This window comes from Heptranchias perlo, chromosome 23 (assembly GCF_035084215.1).
Source record: "Heptranchias perlo isolate sHepPer1 chromosome 23, sHepPer1.hap1, whole genome shotgun sequence".
Classification (NCBI taxonomy): Eukaryota; Metazoa; Chordata; class Chondrichthyes; order Hexanchiformes; family Hexanchidae; genus Heptranchias; species Heptranchias perlo.
The window spans coordinates 23,801,110-23,820,446 of record NC_090347.1 but is presented as its reverse complement, the minus strand read 5'-3'; the positions used below and the strand labels follow the sequence as shown (position 1 = coordinate 23,820,446).

The following is a 19,337-nucleotide window of genomic DNA, read 5'->3' as shown; positions in this document are numbered from 1 at the left end:
TCTCCCCGCTCTCTCGCTCAGCTCCCACTCTGCTCTCGGGGCCTGTGCTGACACCACTCTTTATCTCCCCGCTCTCTCGCTCCGCTCTCACTCTTCAGACTTCAAACTAACACCTCCAACTGATATTTAGGCTTCAACTTAATTGCTATTTCTCTATTGAGGTAAAGCAGTATAACTCCTGTCTATACTTTAAAACTGTATTGACTAGGTTGCAGAGCTCTGCATGTTCATGCTTACACGTTTATGCAGAACTCTCTCCTAGCTGAGCTATTGGGAGGTAAGGCAATATGCAGCCCACAGTGCAAACTACACCTACCAGTCTCAGGCTGGTAAGTGCAGTATAACTGTAGCTTTAATGGTATTTATTTGTCCACAATGTCAAACCATCCAGACTTTCTGAAAAGAACTGCCCAATGTATTACTTCATTATTCCGCAAAACCCCTTTCTACCTGGTAAAAGAAGCTGTATTCCTATTTACAAACTGTAGAGATTGCCCATTTCTTACTCCTACACTCGGTATGGTCCAAAGTCATGAAAATCAATTTAGGACTGAGATGAGGAAAAATGTCTTCACTGAGGGTAGTGAATCTTTGAATTCTCTACCCCAATCGTTGAGTATATTCAAAATTGCGATTGATAGATTTTTGGACTCGAAGGGAATCAAGGGATATGGGGATAGGGCAGGAAAGTGGAGTTGAGATAGAAGATCAGCCATGATCTTATTGAATGGCGGAGCAGGCTCAAGGGGTCGCATGGCCTACTCTTATTCCTATTTCTTTTGTTCTAATGTTCAATTGACAAGTAATCAAAAGGATAAGCCGCAAAAACTGCAAAACAAAATATATTGTGATGTATTCAAACTTAATGCTACAGGCTGAAGCCTAGAGAAACTTTAGAGTCATAGATACACAGCATTGTGTGTATTCAGTCAGTTTAAAACCCCTAACTCTGTCATATCCTGTGAAGCACAAAAATGCTCCATGGTACTTGGACAATAAGAGGCAAATCAAAAGGTTTGCTTGTTTTTTTTCTGCATCAGCAAGCTGATGTTGGAATCACAGTTAGGTTATTAGGTCCACCAGCATTGCCTTTCATGCTGGGATCTCATTTGTAAATCAGCTTTTACAGTTGGAAAACTGATTTGATGTAGTCCCACACCACTGAAAAACACAGTACACTGAGAACAGTTCAAGTGGAAAGAACAAACAACATCATTTCAGAAGCTTTCACGGTGTAGTTATCCAAACAAGAAAGAAATGCAGGATTTTGTTGCTGTATGTTGAAGTAGATTCATATTTTTTTTTGCTGTACATTATCTATTTGAACTAGATTAATAATAATTGGTTCAGTTATAGTGGATCCCTGTTCATTTTGGCACCTGTTGAATTTTCCGTTATCACTTTTAGTGGATGGGAGAAGTAACCATGCTAAAATAGGTGGGTGTATTTAAATGAGGCAGTGATGACACGGTTAAATCGTGCATCTATCATTACTATTTCATTTACACTGAGCATCAATCATGCCCATATAAAATGGGTATCCAGCACTGCTAAAAGGCAGAACTTGATTCAGGAGGCTCACCTGGTCCATTCAAAGGATTCACAGAAAGCTAATTTCTGAACTGATTTTGGTAATTTTTTTTATTGTTGTTTTGCTGCTGACATTTATCCATCTACCTTTCTGCTTCCTGCTGTGAGGCTCCAATTTCTCCCCTGTCTCCACAATTCTAGAGGTCACAGTGGGTTTTACTTTTGGAATACCCCTGGATGTTTTTTTGGAGGAGCAAGAGCAATGGAGGGAGGCCAGGCTGGGTGCAGGAAGGACATGGCACCCAGCCATCAGTATGCCCAATGAGAATTGACTCAACCACTATTTCTTCCAAGAGCCATGCGCGTGTTCATACAGCTAAAGATGCTTTTGTAGGTTTTAACATCCTGGGGATGGCTTGGCGGAAAAGGAGAATTGGTCAGAAGAGCACTTGGGCACTTTTAGCTGCACTGCTCCTGCTCTATCCTCCCCAACTCCGTCATGGCATTTTAAATACTCCAGCACCAGCCTAGAGACCCCCACTTGGGAAGAAGTAACTAATGAGTCAGACAGGGTTTCACAGGGTGAAACACTGAGCGCTAATGAGCATGAGGACCTGAGAGTGGAAGGGAGAGTGAGCTGTTCCTCACACGGAGGGTGGTCAGATGAGGCACTTCAGGACCCAGATCTTGAGGTCAAGTCTTCGAAAGAGCAGCCAATGGAGACAGTTTCCATGCATATGGTTTAGATAATGGAGAAGTGCACAACGTACAACTGCAACACAATGCAGGAAGTTTGTCATGCTTTGTAAAATGACCTGGAGTCCAAGAGCTTCCTGTGGCAACAACGTACCAGGCGGAGGTACTAAGGACATTGGTGGCTTTCAGAGTGGCAGCTACCCCAGCCTCAATAGCTACCTTGAGGATCAGCTTTAACGTAACACTTTCACAGGGCTTCCAAGATTTGATTGGGATCATTTGGTCTGTTCTCACACAAATCAGTAGCATCTCCAATCCTACAACCAGCGTCAGTAGGCTACAAGGAATGGTAACAGATTTCTGATTGGATGCTGATGGAATGAAACCCTTTCCTGTTAATTAAATTGAAATTTTTGCCTTATCGGGCTTTCAAGGTCACATGTGTTCTGTCAATTGCTCCCTGTTCCTGTGGGAATCATGCCAATCTATAGAATTGAACTGCTCGCTTTCTGTTTTGCAGGATCCATTGAGAAAGTTATGAATTGCAAGTCCAACCTGAATAAAGCATTAATGATCTTTTATTACAGTGTTGAGCTGCTGCCTGACTAATGTGACAAAGGTCATGCCTGGAAAGATCCAGTGCCAAAAAAATTCAAGGCAGTGGTCGCTTTCACTGTTACAGATAAGGTTGCGTTTCTCATTTAAGTGGGCTGCCAGTTTTCAGCCAGCAGCTGGCACAACTCACCAATAACTTTCTGAGGCATTAATGGATAAATAAATCCCAGTAAGACCTAGAAGTCTGTAAACTCTATCAAGTGAACATTGATATGCTGGAAACAAATGTGTTTCTCTGATGCCTAATTTCTATGTCCATATCTTCCTCATCTTGACACAGGAGGAGAGGGGTTCCTATTGGGAAATCCATTTCCTCAGTTCAAAATTTAAATGTGTCCAGTACTCACTTTCATGTCAGGAAACTCTTCAGTGAAGCTCCAGGGCACAAAGTAACTAAAATCGCTGTCCTGCAAAAATTATAGAAAGATACAGTAAGTTCACCAAAAATAGCCTCGACTATGCAGCATCTGTCTCAGGGATACCACTGAACTGCTTATACCATCACTGATATAATGGCAGAGTTTGCCAGTGTTGGGTTAGGGGCTCTAATTGGGAAAAATTGCAGGGAGAGCTTGGCTACTCCCATCCAACTCCGTTTAACTGCAGCGGGGTGAGCAGTTATCAGCTTGGCGGTTTTTGGAAAGGAGAATTTTTGAGTGGTCATTTCTTGGTCCAGGAGTCCACTTTAAATTTGCCTGAAAATGGGCAGCATTTCAAATCAAAATCCAGTCCCATGTATCTAATAAAGAAAGATGTATTGCTATTTTAATGTATTGGTTGTTGAATTCATAATCGTGTGAAACTTCTACTGCGCTGCCTGATATTTTATACTCAAGAGAAGCCTATGTGTATCATAAATCACTGTTTAACTGGGTCAAAACATTTATTCTTTTAATGAAGTCCTGAAAGTAGCAAGCCCAGCACCAGTTGCAATCATGATGTGGAAATGGTACGAAAAGTCAATAAGAAGTACCCAGCAAATAATATCTTCACGAAGCAATAAATGTACTCCTCTGGAATATGATGACTTCTGTATATTTTGACTAAGATTGATGGGGCCAGCATTGGTAAAACATTAGAATTTAAGTTATGGAGGTAGATATATTTGAAAACATTAGCTGAATCTAAAACATGTAGCCAAAAAAAATACATTCTTGCAAATGAATTGTTGGTTTTCTAGAGAGGAAGGAAATTATTACACTGTTATTTAGATGTCAGCTAGTAATATAGGACAATCTGTCTTGTGTTTATTATTGATGTCTGCAGCAAGACAAAAATGGGCTGCAAAATATCAACTCATCTGACAAAATAATGGGGGTGAATCTTTCTGCTTCTGCTACTTCTATAATAAATTACGCAGCAATTTTTCAAACTGCTTGAGCTGGACACAACTATCAAGGGAACTACTGTCTCTGGTGTGTGCAGTGATTCATTTACTTGAGAATTGAATGTTTAACCATCAGACAATAGAACTATTGATAGGACTGTGATTCGAGGAAGCAAGGGCACAGAATGTGGGTGGGGGACTTTAATGTCCATCACCAAGAGTGGCTCGGTAGCACCACTACTGACCGAGCTGGCCGAGTCCTGAAGGACATAGCTGCGAGACTGGGCCTGCGGCAGGTGGTGAGCGAACCAACACGAGGGAAAAACTTACTTGACCTCGTCCTCACCAATCTACCTGTCGCAAATGCATCTGTCCATGACAGTATCGGTAGGAGTGACGACCGCAAAGTCCTTGTGGAGACGAAGTCTCGTCTTCGCACTGAGGATACCATCCAACGTGTTGAGTGGCACTACCGCCATGCTAATTGGGATAGATTCAGAACAGATCTAGCAGCTCAAAACTGGGCATCCATGAGGTGCTGTGGGCCATCTGCAGCAGCAGAATTGTATTCCAGCACAATCTGTAACCTCATGGCCCAGTATATTCCTCACTCTACCATTACCAACAAGCCAGGGGATCAACCCTGGTTCAATGAGGAGTGTAGAAGAGCATGCCAGGAGCAGCACCAGGCGTACCTAAAAATGAGGTGCCAACCTGGTGAAGCTACAACTCAGGACTACATGCAATATTAAACAGCGGAAGCAACATGCTATAGTCAGAGCTAAGCGATTCCACAACCAACGGATGAGATCAAAGCTCTGCAGTCCTGCCACATCCAGTCGTGAATGGTGGTGGACAATTAAACAACTAACGGGAGGAGGAGGCTCTGCAAACATCCCCATCCTCAATGATGGCGGAGTCCAGCACATGAGTGCAAAATACAAGGCTGAAGCGTTTGCAACCATTTTCAGCCAGAAGTGCCGAGTGGATGATCCATCTCGGCCTCCTCCCGGTCCCCACCATCACAGAAGCCAGTCTTCAGCCAATTCGATTCACTCCACGTGATATCAAGAAATGGCTGAGTGCACTGGATACAGCAAAGGCTATGGGTCCCGACAACCTCCAGGCTGTAGTGCTGAAGTCTTGTGCTCCAGAACTAGCTGCACCTCTAGCCAAGCTGTTCCAGTACAGCAACAACACTGGCATCTACCCGACAATGTGGAAAATTGCCCAGGTATGTCCTGTCCACAAAAAGCAGGACAAATCCAATCCAGCCAATTACCACCCCATCAGTCTACTTTCAATTAGCAGCAAAGTGATGGAAGGTGTCGTCGACAGTGCTATCAAGCGGCACTTACTCACCAATAACCTGCTCACCGATGCTCAGTTTGGGTTCCGCCAGGACCACTCGGCTCCAGACCTCATTACAGCCTTGGTCCAAACATGGACAAAAGAGCTGAATTCCAGAGGTGAGGTGAGAGTAACTGCCCTTGACATCAAGGCAGCATTTGACCGAGTGTGGCACCAAGGAGCCCTAGTAAAATTGAAGTCAATGGGAATCAGGGGGAAAATTCTCCAGTGGCTGGAGTCATACCTAGCACAAAGGAAGATGGTAGTGGTTGTTGGAGGCCAATCATATCAGCCCCAGGGCATTGTTGCAGGAGTTCCTCAGGGCAGTGTCCTAGGCCCAACCATCTTCAGCTGCTTCATCAATGACCTTCCCTCCATCATAAGGTCAGAAATGGGGATGTTCACTGATGATTGCACAGTGTTCAGTTCCATTCGCAACCCCTCAAATAATGAAGCATTCCGAGCCCGCATGCAGCAAGACCTGGACAACATCCAGGCTTGGGCTGATAAGTGGCAAGTAACATTTGCGCCAGACAAGTGCCAGGCAATGACCATCTCCAACAAGCGAGAGTCTAATCACTTCCCCTTGACATTCAACGGCATTACCATCGCTGAATCCCCCACCATCAACATCCTGGGGGTCACCATTGACCAGAAACTTAACTGGACCAGCCATATAAATAATGTGGCTACAAGAGCAGGTCAGAGGCTGGGTATTCTGTGGTGAGTGACTCACCTCCTGACTCCCCAAAGCCTTTCCACCATCTACAAGGTACAAGTCAGGAGTGTGATGGAATACTTTCCACTTGCCTGGATGAGTGCAGCTCCAACAACACTCAAGAAGCTCGACACCATCCAGGACAAAGCAGCCCACTTGATTGGCACCCCATCCACCACTCTAAACATTCACTCCCTTCACTATCGGCGCACTGTGGCTGCAGTGTGTACCATCCACAGGATGCTCTGCACCAACTCACCATGGCTTCTTCGACAGCACCTCCCAAACCCGCGACCTCTCCCACCTAGAAGGACAAAAACAGCAGGCACATGGGAACACCGCCACCTGCATGTTCCCCTCCAAGTCACACACCATCCCAACTTGGAAATATATCGCCGTTCCTTCATTGTCGCTGAGTCAAAATCCTGGAACTCCCTTCCTAACAGCATTGTGGGAGAACCTTCACCACACAGACTACAGGTTCAAGAAGGCGGTTCACCACCACCTTCTCAAGGGCAATTAGGGATGGGCAATAAATGCTGGCTTTGCCAGCGACGCCCACATCCCATGAACGAATAAGAAAAAAAGTTAGAAGAGCAGAGATGGGTGTTCAAATTAATTCATATTTCAGGTGCAGAGCACTTAAAATTAAGAGTCAAGTCAGGAAGGGTACGACCAGGAAAGAGAGGGTGATTCCTGAATTTGATAAGGCTGGTTGTTGAGCAAGGAACATTCTCTACTGGGTTGCTGGGACCCCACCAGTTACCAACACTAGGATCGTATGGACTCCATCAAATACCATCACTGGATCCCTATGGACCCTGTCACCTTCCAACACTAATTTCCTACAGGCTCTGCCAAGTACCAGCACTAATTCCATATCAACTCCTCCAAGAACCACTTAGGACTCTGCAAAGTACCAGCATTAAATCACTAGGGACCCACATATGTGTACTATTGTCGTGGACTTGGACATATAGCAACTCTAGACTGCTTAGGACGCAGATAAATATCTGCATTAGTCAGATAAAGATTGAACAAATATCTGCATTAAATAACTTGGAACTTTTTAAAAATCCGAGAGACATAGAATAATAATGGGATTGGACTGCTTGGACAAATACCAAACTTCATTAGACTGTTAGGGAGAGAGACAAATACCCCTGCTAGACAGTAGAAGGATGATAAATATCTTCATTAGACCACAATGAACATGGATAAGTGCTAGCACTAAACCGCTAGGGATTTGGACAGATATCTGCACTGGCATGTGAGGGTCTTGAACAAATAAGAACATTACGCCATGAAGGTTTCGGAAGTAAATCCCTTCGTTTCAGATTTGATTCCTAATTTTAAGTGCTCTGCACCTGAATTAATCTGGAATTGAAACACAACGTGGTCCAATAACCAGTGGGGCCTTGACCTTATACCCTTCTCTAGAGCTCAGGGAACCACATGCACCACCAGGCTTGGATAGTTACAACCACATGACAAGCAATTCTAATACATGCTCCTAATGGACTCCAGAAAACTTACCCTGCATTTATAGTACATTACTGAAGTATGGATTACAGCTAGGCAACATTCCATGTGTGCTGGATTGAATAATTGACATTGTTATCCTGGAGTTTTTGCTCAATTAGTTTTGGAAGTCAAGGAGAAATGTCATAGATTTTCATCTGGAAATGTTTAACTGGCTTTGAAATTACTTGTGGGATAATAGGTACAACATAATATAAGGTATTTCATGCATCTGAAACGCCATCCACTTAATGTGATCATAACTATTATCACACAGTATAATTTCAAGGCCCCTCTCCTTCAAAAGATTCGATAAAATGGAGAAATTTGTGATAGTGCAAGTTGGAAAAAATGGATTCAGTGGGTTAAATCACCTTTTCTTGCTTCATATTTTCTTACGTTTCATGTATTTTTTACAATGTTACAGACTGTGAAGAGCAAAACTGGGCACTGGTAACCATTTGCATATGTCAGTGTATTATCAAAAAGTCGCTTAACTGACAGTTCAAAGTTCATGATTTTTTTTTGTTATGGTACGTATGGGGTTAAAAAACGAATTCACTCACAGAAAATGGCCCAGTTTGTTTTGATGCACAATAGCTCCAGAATATAGATGGCGTAGATTTTCCATTTTAACAGAAATTGCAGTGAGGTGGGCTTTATGCCCTCCCATGGCTCTTGACACTGACCATGGTGATCAGTGAGGAACTAACAGAATGGTTCCCTCGTTAATTTCCCTTCGCTGCTTGTCCCGGCATTGCCCAAAAATAGAACCCATTGGCCTGGATTTTTACTCCGAGCCATGGCTGGCTGGCTGGCTGGCTGTCGGACGCGAAAGCAGCCGGGGAGTGGATGCCAAGTAAGTCTGACATTGGGGGGACTTGGGGCCGGACATAGGGTTGTGGGGGTGTGGGGGGGGGTTGGTTGGTCATGGAGGGCATGGGGGGTAGGACATCATGGGGAGGGCATGGGACATAGTGGGAGGGGGGTCGGAGACATCGTGAGGGGGGTCGGACTTCGTGGGGCAGTTGCAGACATCGGGAAGGGGTTTGGATAGATTGGGAGAGGGTGTCGGGGGATAGTGTGTGTCGGATCACAGCAGGTAAGCTTGTTGGGCCTGCAGGAGGCACTCCGGCATCTCCTGGCCCACAAGCAGTGCAATAAAGGCACTTATCTGTTGATCCGGCCGTTCCTGCCTCCTTTTATTATGTGGCAAGAATCAGAAGGCCACGGAATTCCAGTCCCCCAGGTGTTAAAAATAAAAAAAGCTATTAAAATGGAGACACGTAGCCTCCTTAAATCAGTTTACTGACCGACCTGCCCCCTGAAAGCGGATTGGTCGCCTGCCCCCCCCCACCCCGATCTGCCTCCTTTTAACCCAGAGTGGGCGGGTTGAGGTCGGGTTTTACATTTAAAAAGTTTTTACCTTCCCACCTGCCTCCAACCCACCCGTCCTTGGGGGTTAAAATTACCCCCATTGTGTCTGGTTAGATATCTAAGGGAGAGGCCAAGCCATTCCATTCAAATACAAGCATCTTTTGGGTTTTATTTGAATATATCTTTGCTAGGCAGCTCTACTTGGGTTTAAAACATGCATATTTAAATTTTCTTTGTCCTGGTCATATTTTGATAGGTATTTCTCAGCATCTCTTGTTTCCATTAGCAGTCCATCGGAAGCCAAAAAAGAGGGACAAATCGGTCAGGTAGACTCAGTGAAAGGTCAACAGAAAAATGCTACATAATGTTCAGGGATATTTTGTCCAGTCCAGTTTTCATTGCGGTTTAGCACAGCAGGCGTAATTCTTTTGTTATTTTCTACTTTCCGTAAAGGGATAGTAAACATAGTTACTCTGAATCTACTGTCTGCCATTGCTTCTGTTTACATAAATCTGTTTGGCAGTTAATACCCAAAGCCGTTGCCTAGTGAAGTGTCTATTCTACCGTCTTTGAGGAAGATCATGTGAGAGGATGATTTAACCAGTAGTCAAAATACAGTAACAATGATCTCTTGGGTATTTTTTTTAAACAAGTGCACACGGTGCTTCTTCCATGAATGTACACTTCTAGCCAGATCTTGTAAGGTATTTTCCATAGAGTTAAGTGACTCCTATAGACTATTCTGCACAAAATGACAATGATAACTTACATTTTTAAAGCACTGATTGTATATGAAGAAATGTGTTAAGGTATTTTACTGGATAGTGTGAAAATATTTATGTCCATAGACTAAAACACTAAAACAAAAATTGGATGCTACTATATAATACAAAATGGAATTTCTTCCATTCACATTCTTATTTTAACTGCTATATTATGAGCAATATCTAGGTGATCCATCTTGAAAACTTGAATACAGTTGGAATAAAGCCAGATATGAACTGATAACTAAAATGATTATTTTACATATTGTCCTATTTTCATTGTTCTGAATCAACAATTTTTGGCATTCTATATGTTTAACACAATGTGTACAATTTGATTCTTGATAGCACATAGTCCTGACAACTCATTTATGGGTTTTGTTGCTGAGATACTGAATGACACTGAGAAAGAGGCCATTCACTCAATCAAGGTCAGCAACATGGCAGTTGTCTATGGAAAAGATGCTAATATGTGGAAGGTAGGAAGAATTTATTTTTTTATTGATTACTGTATTGTTCCAAGGTGTAAGCTACAAGATTCTGATCACAAAAATTCAAAATGAGAGAAAATACGTTAAAAATCAAAGCAAAAGAATGGGCCTGATTTTGTTGTGGAAGGGCATCTAATGACATCTTTCGTTAGTTAGACTTGGCCCTGCACCCTCCAGCTCAAAACACTTCTGCCCACTAAGTTGCTGAAAGTGCAAACTGATAACAGCGCAGGGAGGGAAACGGGGCATCTGGGACCTGAGTGAACAGGGCAACCAACAGGGTATCTCCTCAACCAATCAGATTGAAAGATTGGGAAATGAACAGTGGAAGGGCTGAGAAGGAAGGTGAATTAGAGTGGTTTAATCAGGTACAGAAAGAGAAATAAAGAGAGGGAAAGAAAGATTGGATTAGGAGAGAGAGAAAAAAGAGGCAAAGAAAATGTTTTTTAAAAAAAATAAAATTTGACATTTTTAAAATCTCCAACAATCAATACCTGAAGGAATGAGACTCCACGCTTGTAATAGTTAATTTTCAGTGCCAGAGAGATTGATTGGCAGTAATTAACAATTATCACGTTGTTTAAAGGGTACTTATGCTTGTAATGACAAGACTTAACTTTCTGTGGCGAGTTTAGTTCGTATCTACTGTGCAAATACAGGAACTTCACGACATTCAATGCATGTCAATGGTGAGGCAGACGCGAAATGCCATTTTCGCGAAGCTAATGGCAGAGCGACGCAACTCGGACAGCAACTTTTGGATATTGGCAATTAATGGCACATCTGCTCCTTGCCTGAAGTTGCTATACCATTAATGCATAAATATTGGTGAGTGCCATTAGCCTCACCTTTATTTTGACAGCAAAATCTGGCCCAATATAATTCCATGATCTGTCGATAATGGGTCTCTTTTTAAATCACATCTCATAAATCCTATATCTACGCCATGAGCTTTATTGTCCTAATAATATTTATCCTTACAGGTCTACGCGGGTCATGTTTCCATAGCTAGTGACTGTGTATCACTTTTGTGACTTGTCCAGCTAAGTCCATAATGTTCAGCATTAAGTTTCTGCCCATCTGGGCCCAGTCTAACCTGCGCCGACAGCCCATTCAAGCACGTTACTATGTGTACAAAAGCTTCACATAACAATGGAGTTTGGAACTACTTTAAGTTGTACGGTTTTCTTTCAAACATAAGATGTATATAGCAGAATAAGTGTAGTGCATAAGGTAATTGAGTAAGCAAATGCATTTACTAATATACATTACTTGTATATGGTAAGTATTGTTAATGTATACATTACTCATACATTGTAAGCTCTACTGATATACAATATACATTGAAAGCACAACGTATACATTAAACATACATTATAATCACTTCTAATGTACACATTACTTATACATTGTAAGCAGTACTAGTATTTTTTTTATTTGTCCTTTGAATGTGGATGATGCTAGCAAGACTGCATTTATTATCCATCCCTAGTTGCCTTGAAAAGATGGCGGTGGACCTTCTGTTTGAATTACTGCAGTCCTTCTAATGATGGTATTCTCATGGTGGTGGTAGGTAGGGAATTCCAGGATTTTGAACCAGTGACCAATGGCAGTATATGCCCTAGTCAAGATGGTGTGTGACTTGGAGGAGAATTTGGAGGTGATGGTGGAGTTATAAATTGGATAGCCATGTGGTGAAGGATAGAATACTAGAGCCAGGTCTTCAGTTGCTTCCAAGCCTTTATTCATATAGATTCCCCTTACACACACACTACACCCTAGATAAGCTCTCATATAAAAAGGATACAAGAGAGTCCCCAATTGACACACACCACCTGAATACAATTAACACAAATTGATATAAATCACATGATACAATTAACAGATGTTTCTGTGATTGTGCTGCTGTTGTCAGTGGCAGAGGTTCTGGGGCTGGGAGGTGCTATTGAAATAAGCTTAGTGAGTTGCTGCAGGGCATCCTGCAGATAGTACATAATGCAGCCACGGTATGCCGGTGGTGCCGGCGGATATTCAATACATTGACAGGGCACCAAACGCACTGCTGTATCCTTGATGATAAGCTTCTTGAATGCTGTTGCAGCTTCATCCATCCAGTGAGTGGTGAGTATTTCATCACACTCGTGACTTGAAGCTTGTAGATAATGGGTGACATGGTGCATTGAGGGGCCAGGAGGTGAACAACTTGTTGCCGAGTATCCAACCTATGCCTTGCTCTTGTATTATATAATACTAATACATTGTAAGCACTACTAATATGTCATATGTCCATTACTTAACTACTGTAAGCACTGCTAATATATACAATATATTGTAAACATTGCTAATTCAGACAAACTACAAAGCAATTAATAATCAGCATTTTCACTAATTCAACACTGGTTAATATTCAGCATTGTTACTCAGGTTATAATTTAGGTTTGCATTAGAACTAAAATATATGGAGATAAAGCAAGCTTTTTTAACTTTGCTACTAATTTGGCTAAATTTTATTATGTTCATAAATTGTTGATTATAATGCAAACACATTTGAATTGTATATTTGACTCATATCTAATTTGTTCAATATTCTCAGCCATTTCTGTATTCCTACTTGTCATTCTAATGTGCTCTATGCCTGGGCTAAGAACAGCAGTATGATCTTGCACAGATCTGTGAAATATTATCATCCCTATCTTCTTCATCCTGTGGATCAGGTGACTTAATCCTGCTCTTCATTTGGTGTACTCTTATTTTTGTAAGAACTTTTCTAGTGTATAATATCACAGATTGAACAGTCAATGTAAGGAATCCAGGTATGATTTAACCCATAACATCAATACTAGAGCTGTCCACTAAGAACAGAGGGAGGAAGATAAATTGGTCAATGAAATTTGAAGTATAATTTCAGGATTTCAAGCTTTCAACTAAATTATGTTACTAGATCTAGATCTATAAATTCTCAGGCATGCACACGGTATTGGACTGCAGATGCACAACTGGAGGACGGGAGGACAGAAGTAGAAAATCAACAAGCCTGAGGCAAGATGAGAAGTTAAAACAATTTTTCTGATAGAGTGACGGATACGTAACACAGATTCCCAGCAAACACAAATAATGCTTTGTTGCTCAACTCCTTCAGAGAAAGAGCTGGAAAAATAGCTGGTGAGGAATGAGATTAAAGTTATAGGGATGAGTATGGATTGATGGTCAATTGCAGTTACAGTGAGCAGTCAAATCAACTTGAAATTGGTGCATTCTTCACATTGATTAAAAGATTTATCAATGATCATTCAATTGAAAAAAGACGCAGTATTCACTCCAGGTTATGAGCTAGCCCTGAAACTAAAGCCCTGATTTTAACTCGGGGCATGAGTGTGCTGTGTGGGGGCTGGAGTGGGCGGGAAGCGCCTATGAGGGTGCAGCGTGAGGCATGAGCCATTTCAACTACCAGGCCTCATTAGCACATTGAAGGATGGACACCCTCCCGAACCCGGCACGAGTAACTAGGTGGCCGGTTTCGACTTTCTTCCCATGGCCGCTGACTCCACTCATCCTTCAGAACTATTCCATCACACTTTGCTGGACTAGGTGGGACTGGCTTTTCAAACTCCTACTGCTGCTCCAGATCCTTTGTGCTCCTCACCTCCATGCAGCTGTGCCTTGGACCAGCTCTCCCATCTGTATTTAATCTCATATCCATGGCCGCTCAACTACTAGAAACTATCTGTCTCATCCTTTCATAATTTTAAATATTTCGATCATATTCCCCCATAATCTGCATTGTTCTAAGGAAAAATGCCCCAATTTTTCAAGTCTTCATATTTGTAGTTCTTCAAAGTATGAAGCTACCTAATGAATCTATGTTGTACCCTTTCTAAAGCCTCAATATCCTTCCTATAGTGTGGAGTCCAACACTGTATACAGTACTTTAACTGCCCTCTTATTAAGATTTTATATAGGCTCATCATTACCTTTTGTTTTTTTATTCTATACCTCATGAAAAAACTTAGAATTACATTAGCTTTTTTATGGCCTTCTCAACTTGAAGTGTTACCTTTAATGTACTCTGAACCTGTACTTCCAAATCTCTCTGCCCGTCCTCAGCACTGAGTTTACTGACAAGCAACAACAACAACTTGCATTTATATAGCGCCTTTAACAAAGTAAAACGTTCCAAAGAAATAGATTTTAAGGAGCATCTTAAAGGAGGATAGAGAGGCAGAAAGGTTTAGGGAGGGAATTCCAGAGCTTAGGGCCTAGGCAGCTGAAGGTGCGCAAGAGGCAAGAATTGGAGGAACGCAGAGATGTCGGAGGGTTGTAGAGCTGGAGGAGGTTACAGAAATAGGGAGGGGTGAGGCCATGGAGGGATTTGCACACAAGGATGAGAATTTTAAAATCGAGGCGTACCTGCTCCGGGAGCCAATGTAGGTGAACGAGCACAGGGGTGATGGGTGATCGGGACTTGGAGCGAGTTAGGATATGGGCAGCAGATTTTTGGATGAGCTCAAGTTTATGGAGGGTGGAAGATGGGAGGCCGGCCAGGAGAGCATTGGAATAGTCAAGTCTAGAGGTAACAAAGGCATGGATAAGGGTTTCAGCAGCAGTTGAGCTGAGACGGGGCGGAGTATAATTACTGCTGTTTTTTTTAAAACAAAATATATCACCTCACACTTAACGACATTTAATTCCATTTGCTATTTTTAGCTCATTTCACCATCTTATCAATATTCTTTTGCAGCTTCTTTTGGTCTTCTAAAAATTAACTATTTTGGCAAATTTCAATACTGCTCCTTTTAGGCTTTTGTTCAAATTCTTTATTTTCACAGTAAACAGAAGTGTCCCTAGAACTGAACCCTGTGGGACACCAATACTCAATTCCAACTACTCAAACATTTTTAATCCAGTTTGTTAATTCCATACCCCTTAATCTTCTCTAATAATCTCCCACATTGTACCTTGTCAAAGGCTTTCCTAAAGTGCATGTACATTACATCCACTGTATTTACCCCGTCTACCATGTCTGCCACCTCCTCAAAGAATTCAATGAGGTTTGTCAAGCACAATCATCCTTTTTGAAATCTGTGCTGGCTACTTCTATCTATTTTCTCTTTATCTAGATACATGGTAATTTCATCCTTAATTGGAGACTCTGTACCACAGATGTTAAACAAACTGGCTTGTAATTACACACGTTTTGCACTGTCTCCCTTTTTAAAAATGGGTACTACATTGTCACTCTCCAGTCCTCTGGCACACATCCACAATCAATAGCCCTGAAATATTATTTCTAGGGCCTGGGTAATTTCCTCCCTCATTTCTCTCAGGATCCTAGGATGCATTCCGTTGGGCATTGATTCTTTGTCTTGTAGCGTAAGTAACATATCTAAAATTTTCCTTTTATCCATCATAACATCACTTACCTCGCTCTCAGCCATTTCAGAATCTACATCCTCTTTGATATTCTTCTCTTTAGTATGGATCAACACAAAGTACTCCTTAAACATGTCTGCCGTTTTTTGATCATCATCTACAAATTGACAATCCTCTCTTCTCAGGGGTTCCACCTCACTTTTAACAATTCTCTTCTTACTGATACTTTACTGTTCCTTTTCATGTTTTTTTAAAAAATTCTCATGCTCATTTTAGCTTTCCTTATCCCACTCTTAACGTTTCTTATTTTCTCATATTCTTCTATAGATTTTTTCATTATATTCCTTTTGGGCCCTTTTGCTGGTTTGCCATGTTTGAATTGTGCGGGCCTGGAGATTTGGAAAGGACTGTTGCTGTTGACTAAATTAGAACACCAGACATTTTTCTAAAAGTAGATAACAATAGATCTTGTTTGTATTATCCAAAATAGATAATTAAGGATAAATTTCAGATATATAGGGGTACAATTTCTGTTGGGGTCCTCCCGATCCCCCACCACAACTTTGGTGGAAGATCAGCGGAAAGCAAGGAAACAGCCTAATTTGCAGTTTACGCTGTTTCTCTGGGCTTTCCGTTGCTTTTCTACCGAAGTTATGGTGGGAGATTTGGAGAATCCCTGCGGAAATTCTGCCCCTAATTCTGTATGCATGTGTGATAATGTCATTGCACTGGCAACCAAATATGATATAAATGTAATACTTTTAACACTATGCTTTAATGCAAAATTAAGATAACATTTTTAAAAACTGCCTCAGCAACGTATTGAATGTTGCTTATTGAATATGTCGTTCCACAGGGGTAGGGCGTAGGTTCATATTCATAATTCCCAGCATGATGAATTTCCAATCTTAGCCATGCCATTAAGTAGAAGTATCAAGCAGAGGGCTTGTGCTGATTGCAGAGCAGTTTTTGGAGGGTCTTCTGCCTGCTCTTTTAGCCGGGGATGTTGCACAATGCATGGAGATTTCAAGGGAAGGAGAAAACAGCTTTAAGAAATTTAAAATATTAAAAATCACATTCTCAAGGTTCATGCTGTTGTAGATAAGATATATGTGCATTGCAAATCAGTTTTCCTTCTGTACTAAGCACTGAGCCTGCCTGAAAACTCTCTAATGAGGCAACAACACTCATTTAAATGTATGTCCTGGCTCAGATTCTTCAGTGATAAATCAACGAACTATCATTTTTTTTATTTTACTGCAGTGAATTATCATTCTTAATGTTACTGCAGCAAATTATCATCACTAATATGGCTGCAGTAACTACCATGTTCCTAGCCAGTGAAATTAACATTTGAATCCATTGAATGTAGTTACAGTTATTGTCCATCTACGGGTGAGTTCTCAAGATTACCGCAAGGATTTTGGTTACTGTCTTCACAGTGACTACCATCTCCCAGACACAGCCCCTCCACAATCCCTCTATAAGCACCAACAGAAAGGACAAATAGCCCATTTTCATGGTTTAATGCATAACTGCTGTCTGCTTTTTCTCTCTTTTTGGATAAGATGTTTGGTGAATATGACGCACAGTTCTCATATCATGTAAAGAGACAGATTATGTTGCTTTTGAGGAACATGTCAAAAATATTTAAAAGCACTAATAGGAGCTGTTTACATAGCTGAACAGATCCTGCTGCTTTCTTATTGAATCATTCAGTGCTGCTTGGCAGATTTCTCAATACAGATGACATGTATAAAAGCGTTATGAAATCACAAAGGGTGTGCCAAATTCAGTTCTGCTTTGTCTTATAAAAGCAATTTTGGGAAAGGGTAGGTTCTTTGTTCACACAAAGGGTAGTGACAATCTGAAACCTTCCCCCAAAAAGCTGTTGAGGCTAGGTCAATTTCAAATTTCAAATTTGAGATTGATAGATTTTTGTTAGGCAAGGGTATTAAGGGTATGGAACCAAGGTGGGTTGATGGAGTTAAGATACAGATCAGCCATGATCTAATTGAATGGCGGAACAGGCTCGAGGGGCTGAATGGCCTACTCCTGTTCCAGTGTTTTTATTTAGTGTAGTATTTGTTAGGTTCGGTAGGAATCAATTGCAGACATGAGACAGTTGTTATTCTGAAGGTGAATCTTTGAGGGATCACTGGGGCTAATAGTGCAACCCAAGTGCTGCACTACTGGCACCAGCAGAGCACAATCACTCTGTGCAGCTGCACAAAAATGGGCTGACCTTGTGAGATAAACTCATTTGCATAATTTACTAGTGACCTGGGCACTTCTGTCATGATACACTGGGAACACTAGGGCCACATTATCGGGTAGCATCAACCCAGTGAAGGGGTTCTGAGTACCAGGCATTTTCCTGGCATGGGGAGAAGGGCACCGGGAACAGGGGCATTTCTTGCACTTGCTGCCCACACTGGAGTGTACTGAGTTCCTTGGGCGCAATGCAACCCTTAGCTCAGTTTAATGGGGAATGGGCGGCCGCCAACATATTATCATAGTATATTATAGAACAGAAGGGGACCATTCGGCACATCGTGCCTGTGCTGGTTTACAAACCACAATGTTGGGGATTGCTCTTTTCACCCATTTTTATCATCAGTATCAGTGTTGACCACTCCCAAATCAAGTACAGCACTAGTTAGATGTAAAGTTAAGCTTCCCCATCTCTACCTTAACAAGGTGCCTTTGCTCCAACTGCAGAAGAGCCCCTCCCAGTGTACTGGTGTGTGTTTCTTAATTTCCTCCCCAAGATAATTTTGTCACCTGTGTGATTGAATGTCAGTTTAATGCTAATAGGTGCTTAATATGCTTACACTCTGGATAGAGAATTGCAGGTAAGCTTTACTAATATACAGTGGTGGTGTGTGTTGAACTCACCAATGAGTAATTAAGTTTGAATTTTTCATTTGACTAGCTGTGTGCTGCTAATGAGGAGCTTATGGTTTCCTCCCAGAACTGTTTGCCACGATAACAATGAGTTAATGTAATGCTTTCTGGTAATGCATTACTATTTCTTAGCAATATGGAGTCCCAGCTGGTCCGGACAGATGTTGCCGGAGGTAGAGAATGCCTCCCTGCTTCAGTTCTCCTGACCATCGAAATTTAAATGAGAGTCAGAAGCACAATATCTAACATATTGGGCCAGATCTTGCTGGAACGGGGCATCTCGCGGCTTTCACCGTTAGTTAGACTTTTTCCTGCACCCTTCAGCTTGAAATTTTTTTGTGTTATAACTTGCTGGAAGTGTGAGCTTATAATGGAATGGCAAGGACATCTGGGACCTTAATGAACAGCAGGACCAACAGTCTTAACCACTGAGGTTTAAGGATTGAGAAAGAAACAGAGAAACGATGGAGAAGGGGGGTTAATTAGAGTCAGATCAGGTATAGAAAGAGAAATAGAGAGGGAAAGAAAGATTGGCTTAAGAGAGAAAAAGAGACAAAAAGGAAAAGTAAGAAAAAAGTTTTAAAATTTTAAATTTGACATTTTTAAAATCTCTAACAACAATTTACTACTTGCAGGAATGAGATTGAACAGTTTAAATTGTTCTCTTTCTG

At 41.6% G+C, this 19,337-nt stretch overlaps 1 protein-coding gene across 1 annotated transcript in view; it reads left to right on the top strand.

Moving 5' to 3' along the window:
* The window catches only part of LOC137341186 (alpha-1,6-mannosylglycoprotein 6-beta-N-acetylglucosaminyltransferase B-like), a 649,449-nt gene that overhangs the window by 563,546 nt on the left and 66,566 nt on the right, over positions 1–19,337 (top strand). The window contains exon 11 of the mRNA XM_068004202.1: positions 10,247–10,377. Coding sequence (XP_067860303.1) covers positions 10,247–10,377 — 131 coding nt within the window. The remainder of the gene's footprint in view (positions 1–10,246; positions 10,378–19,337) is intronic.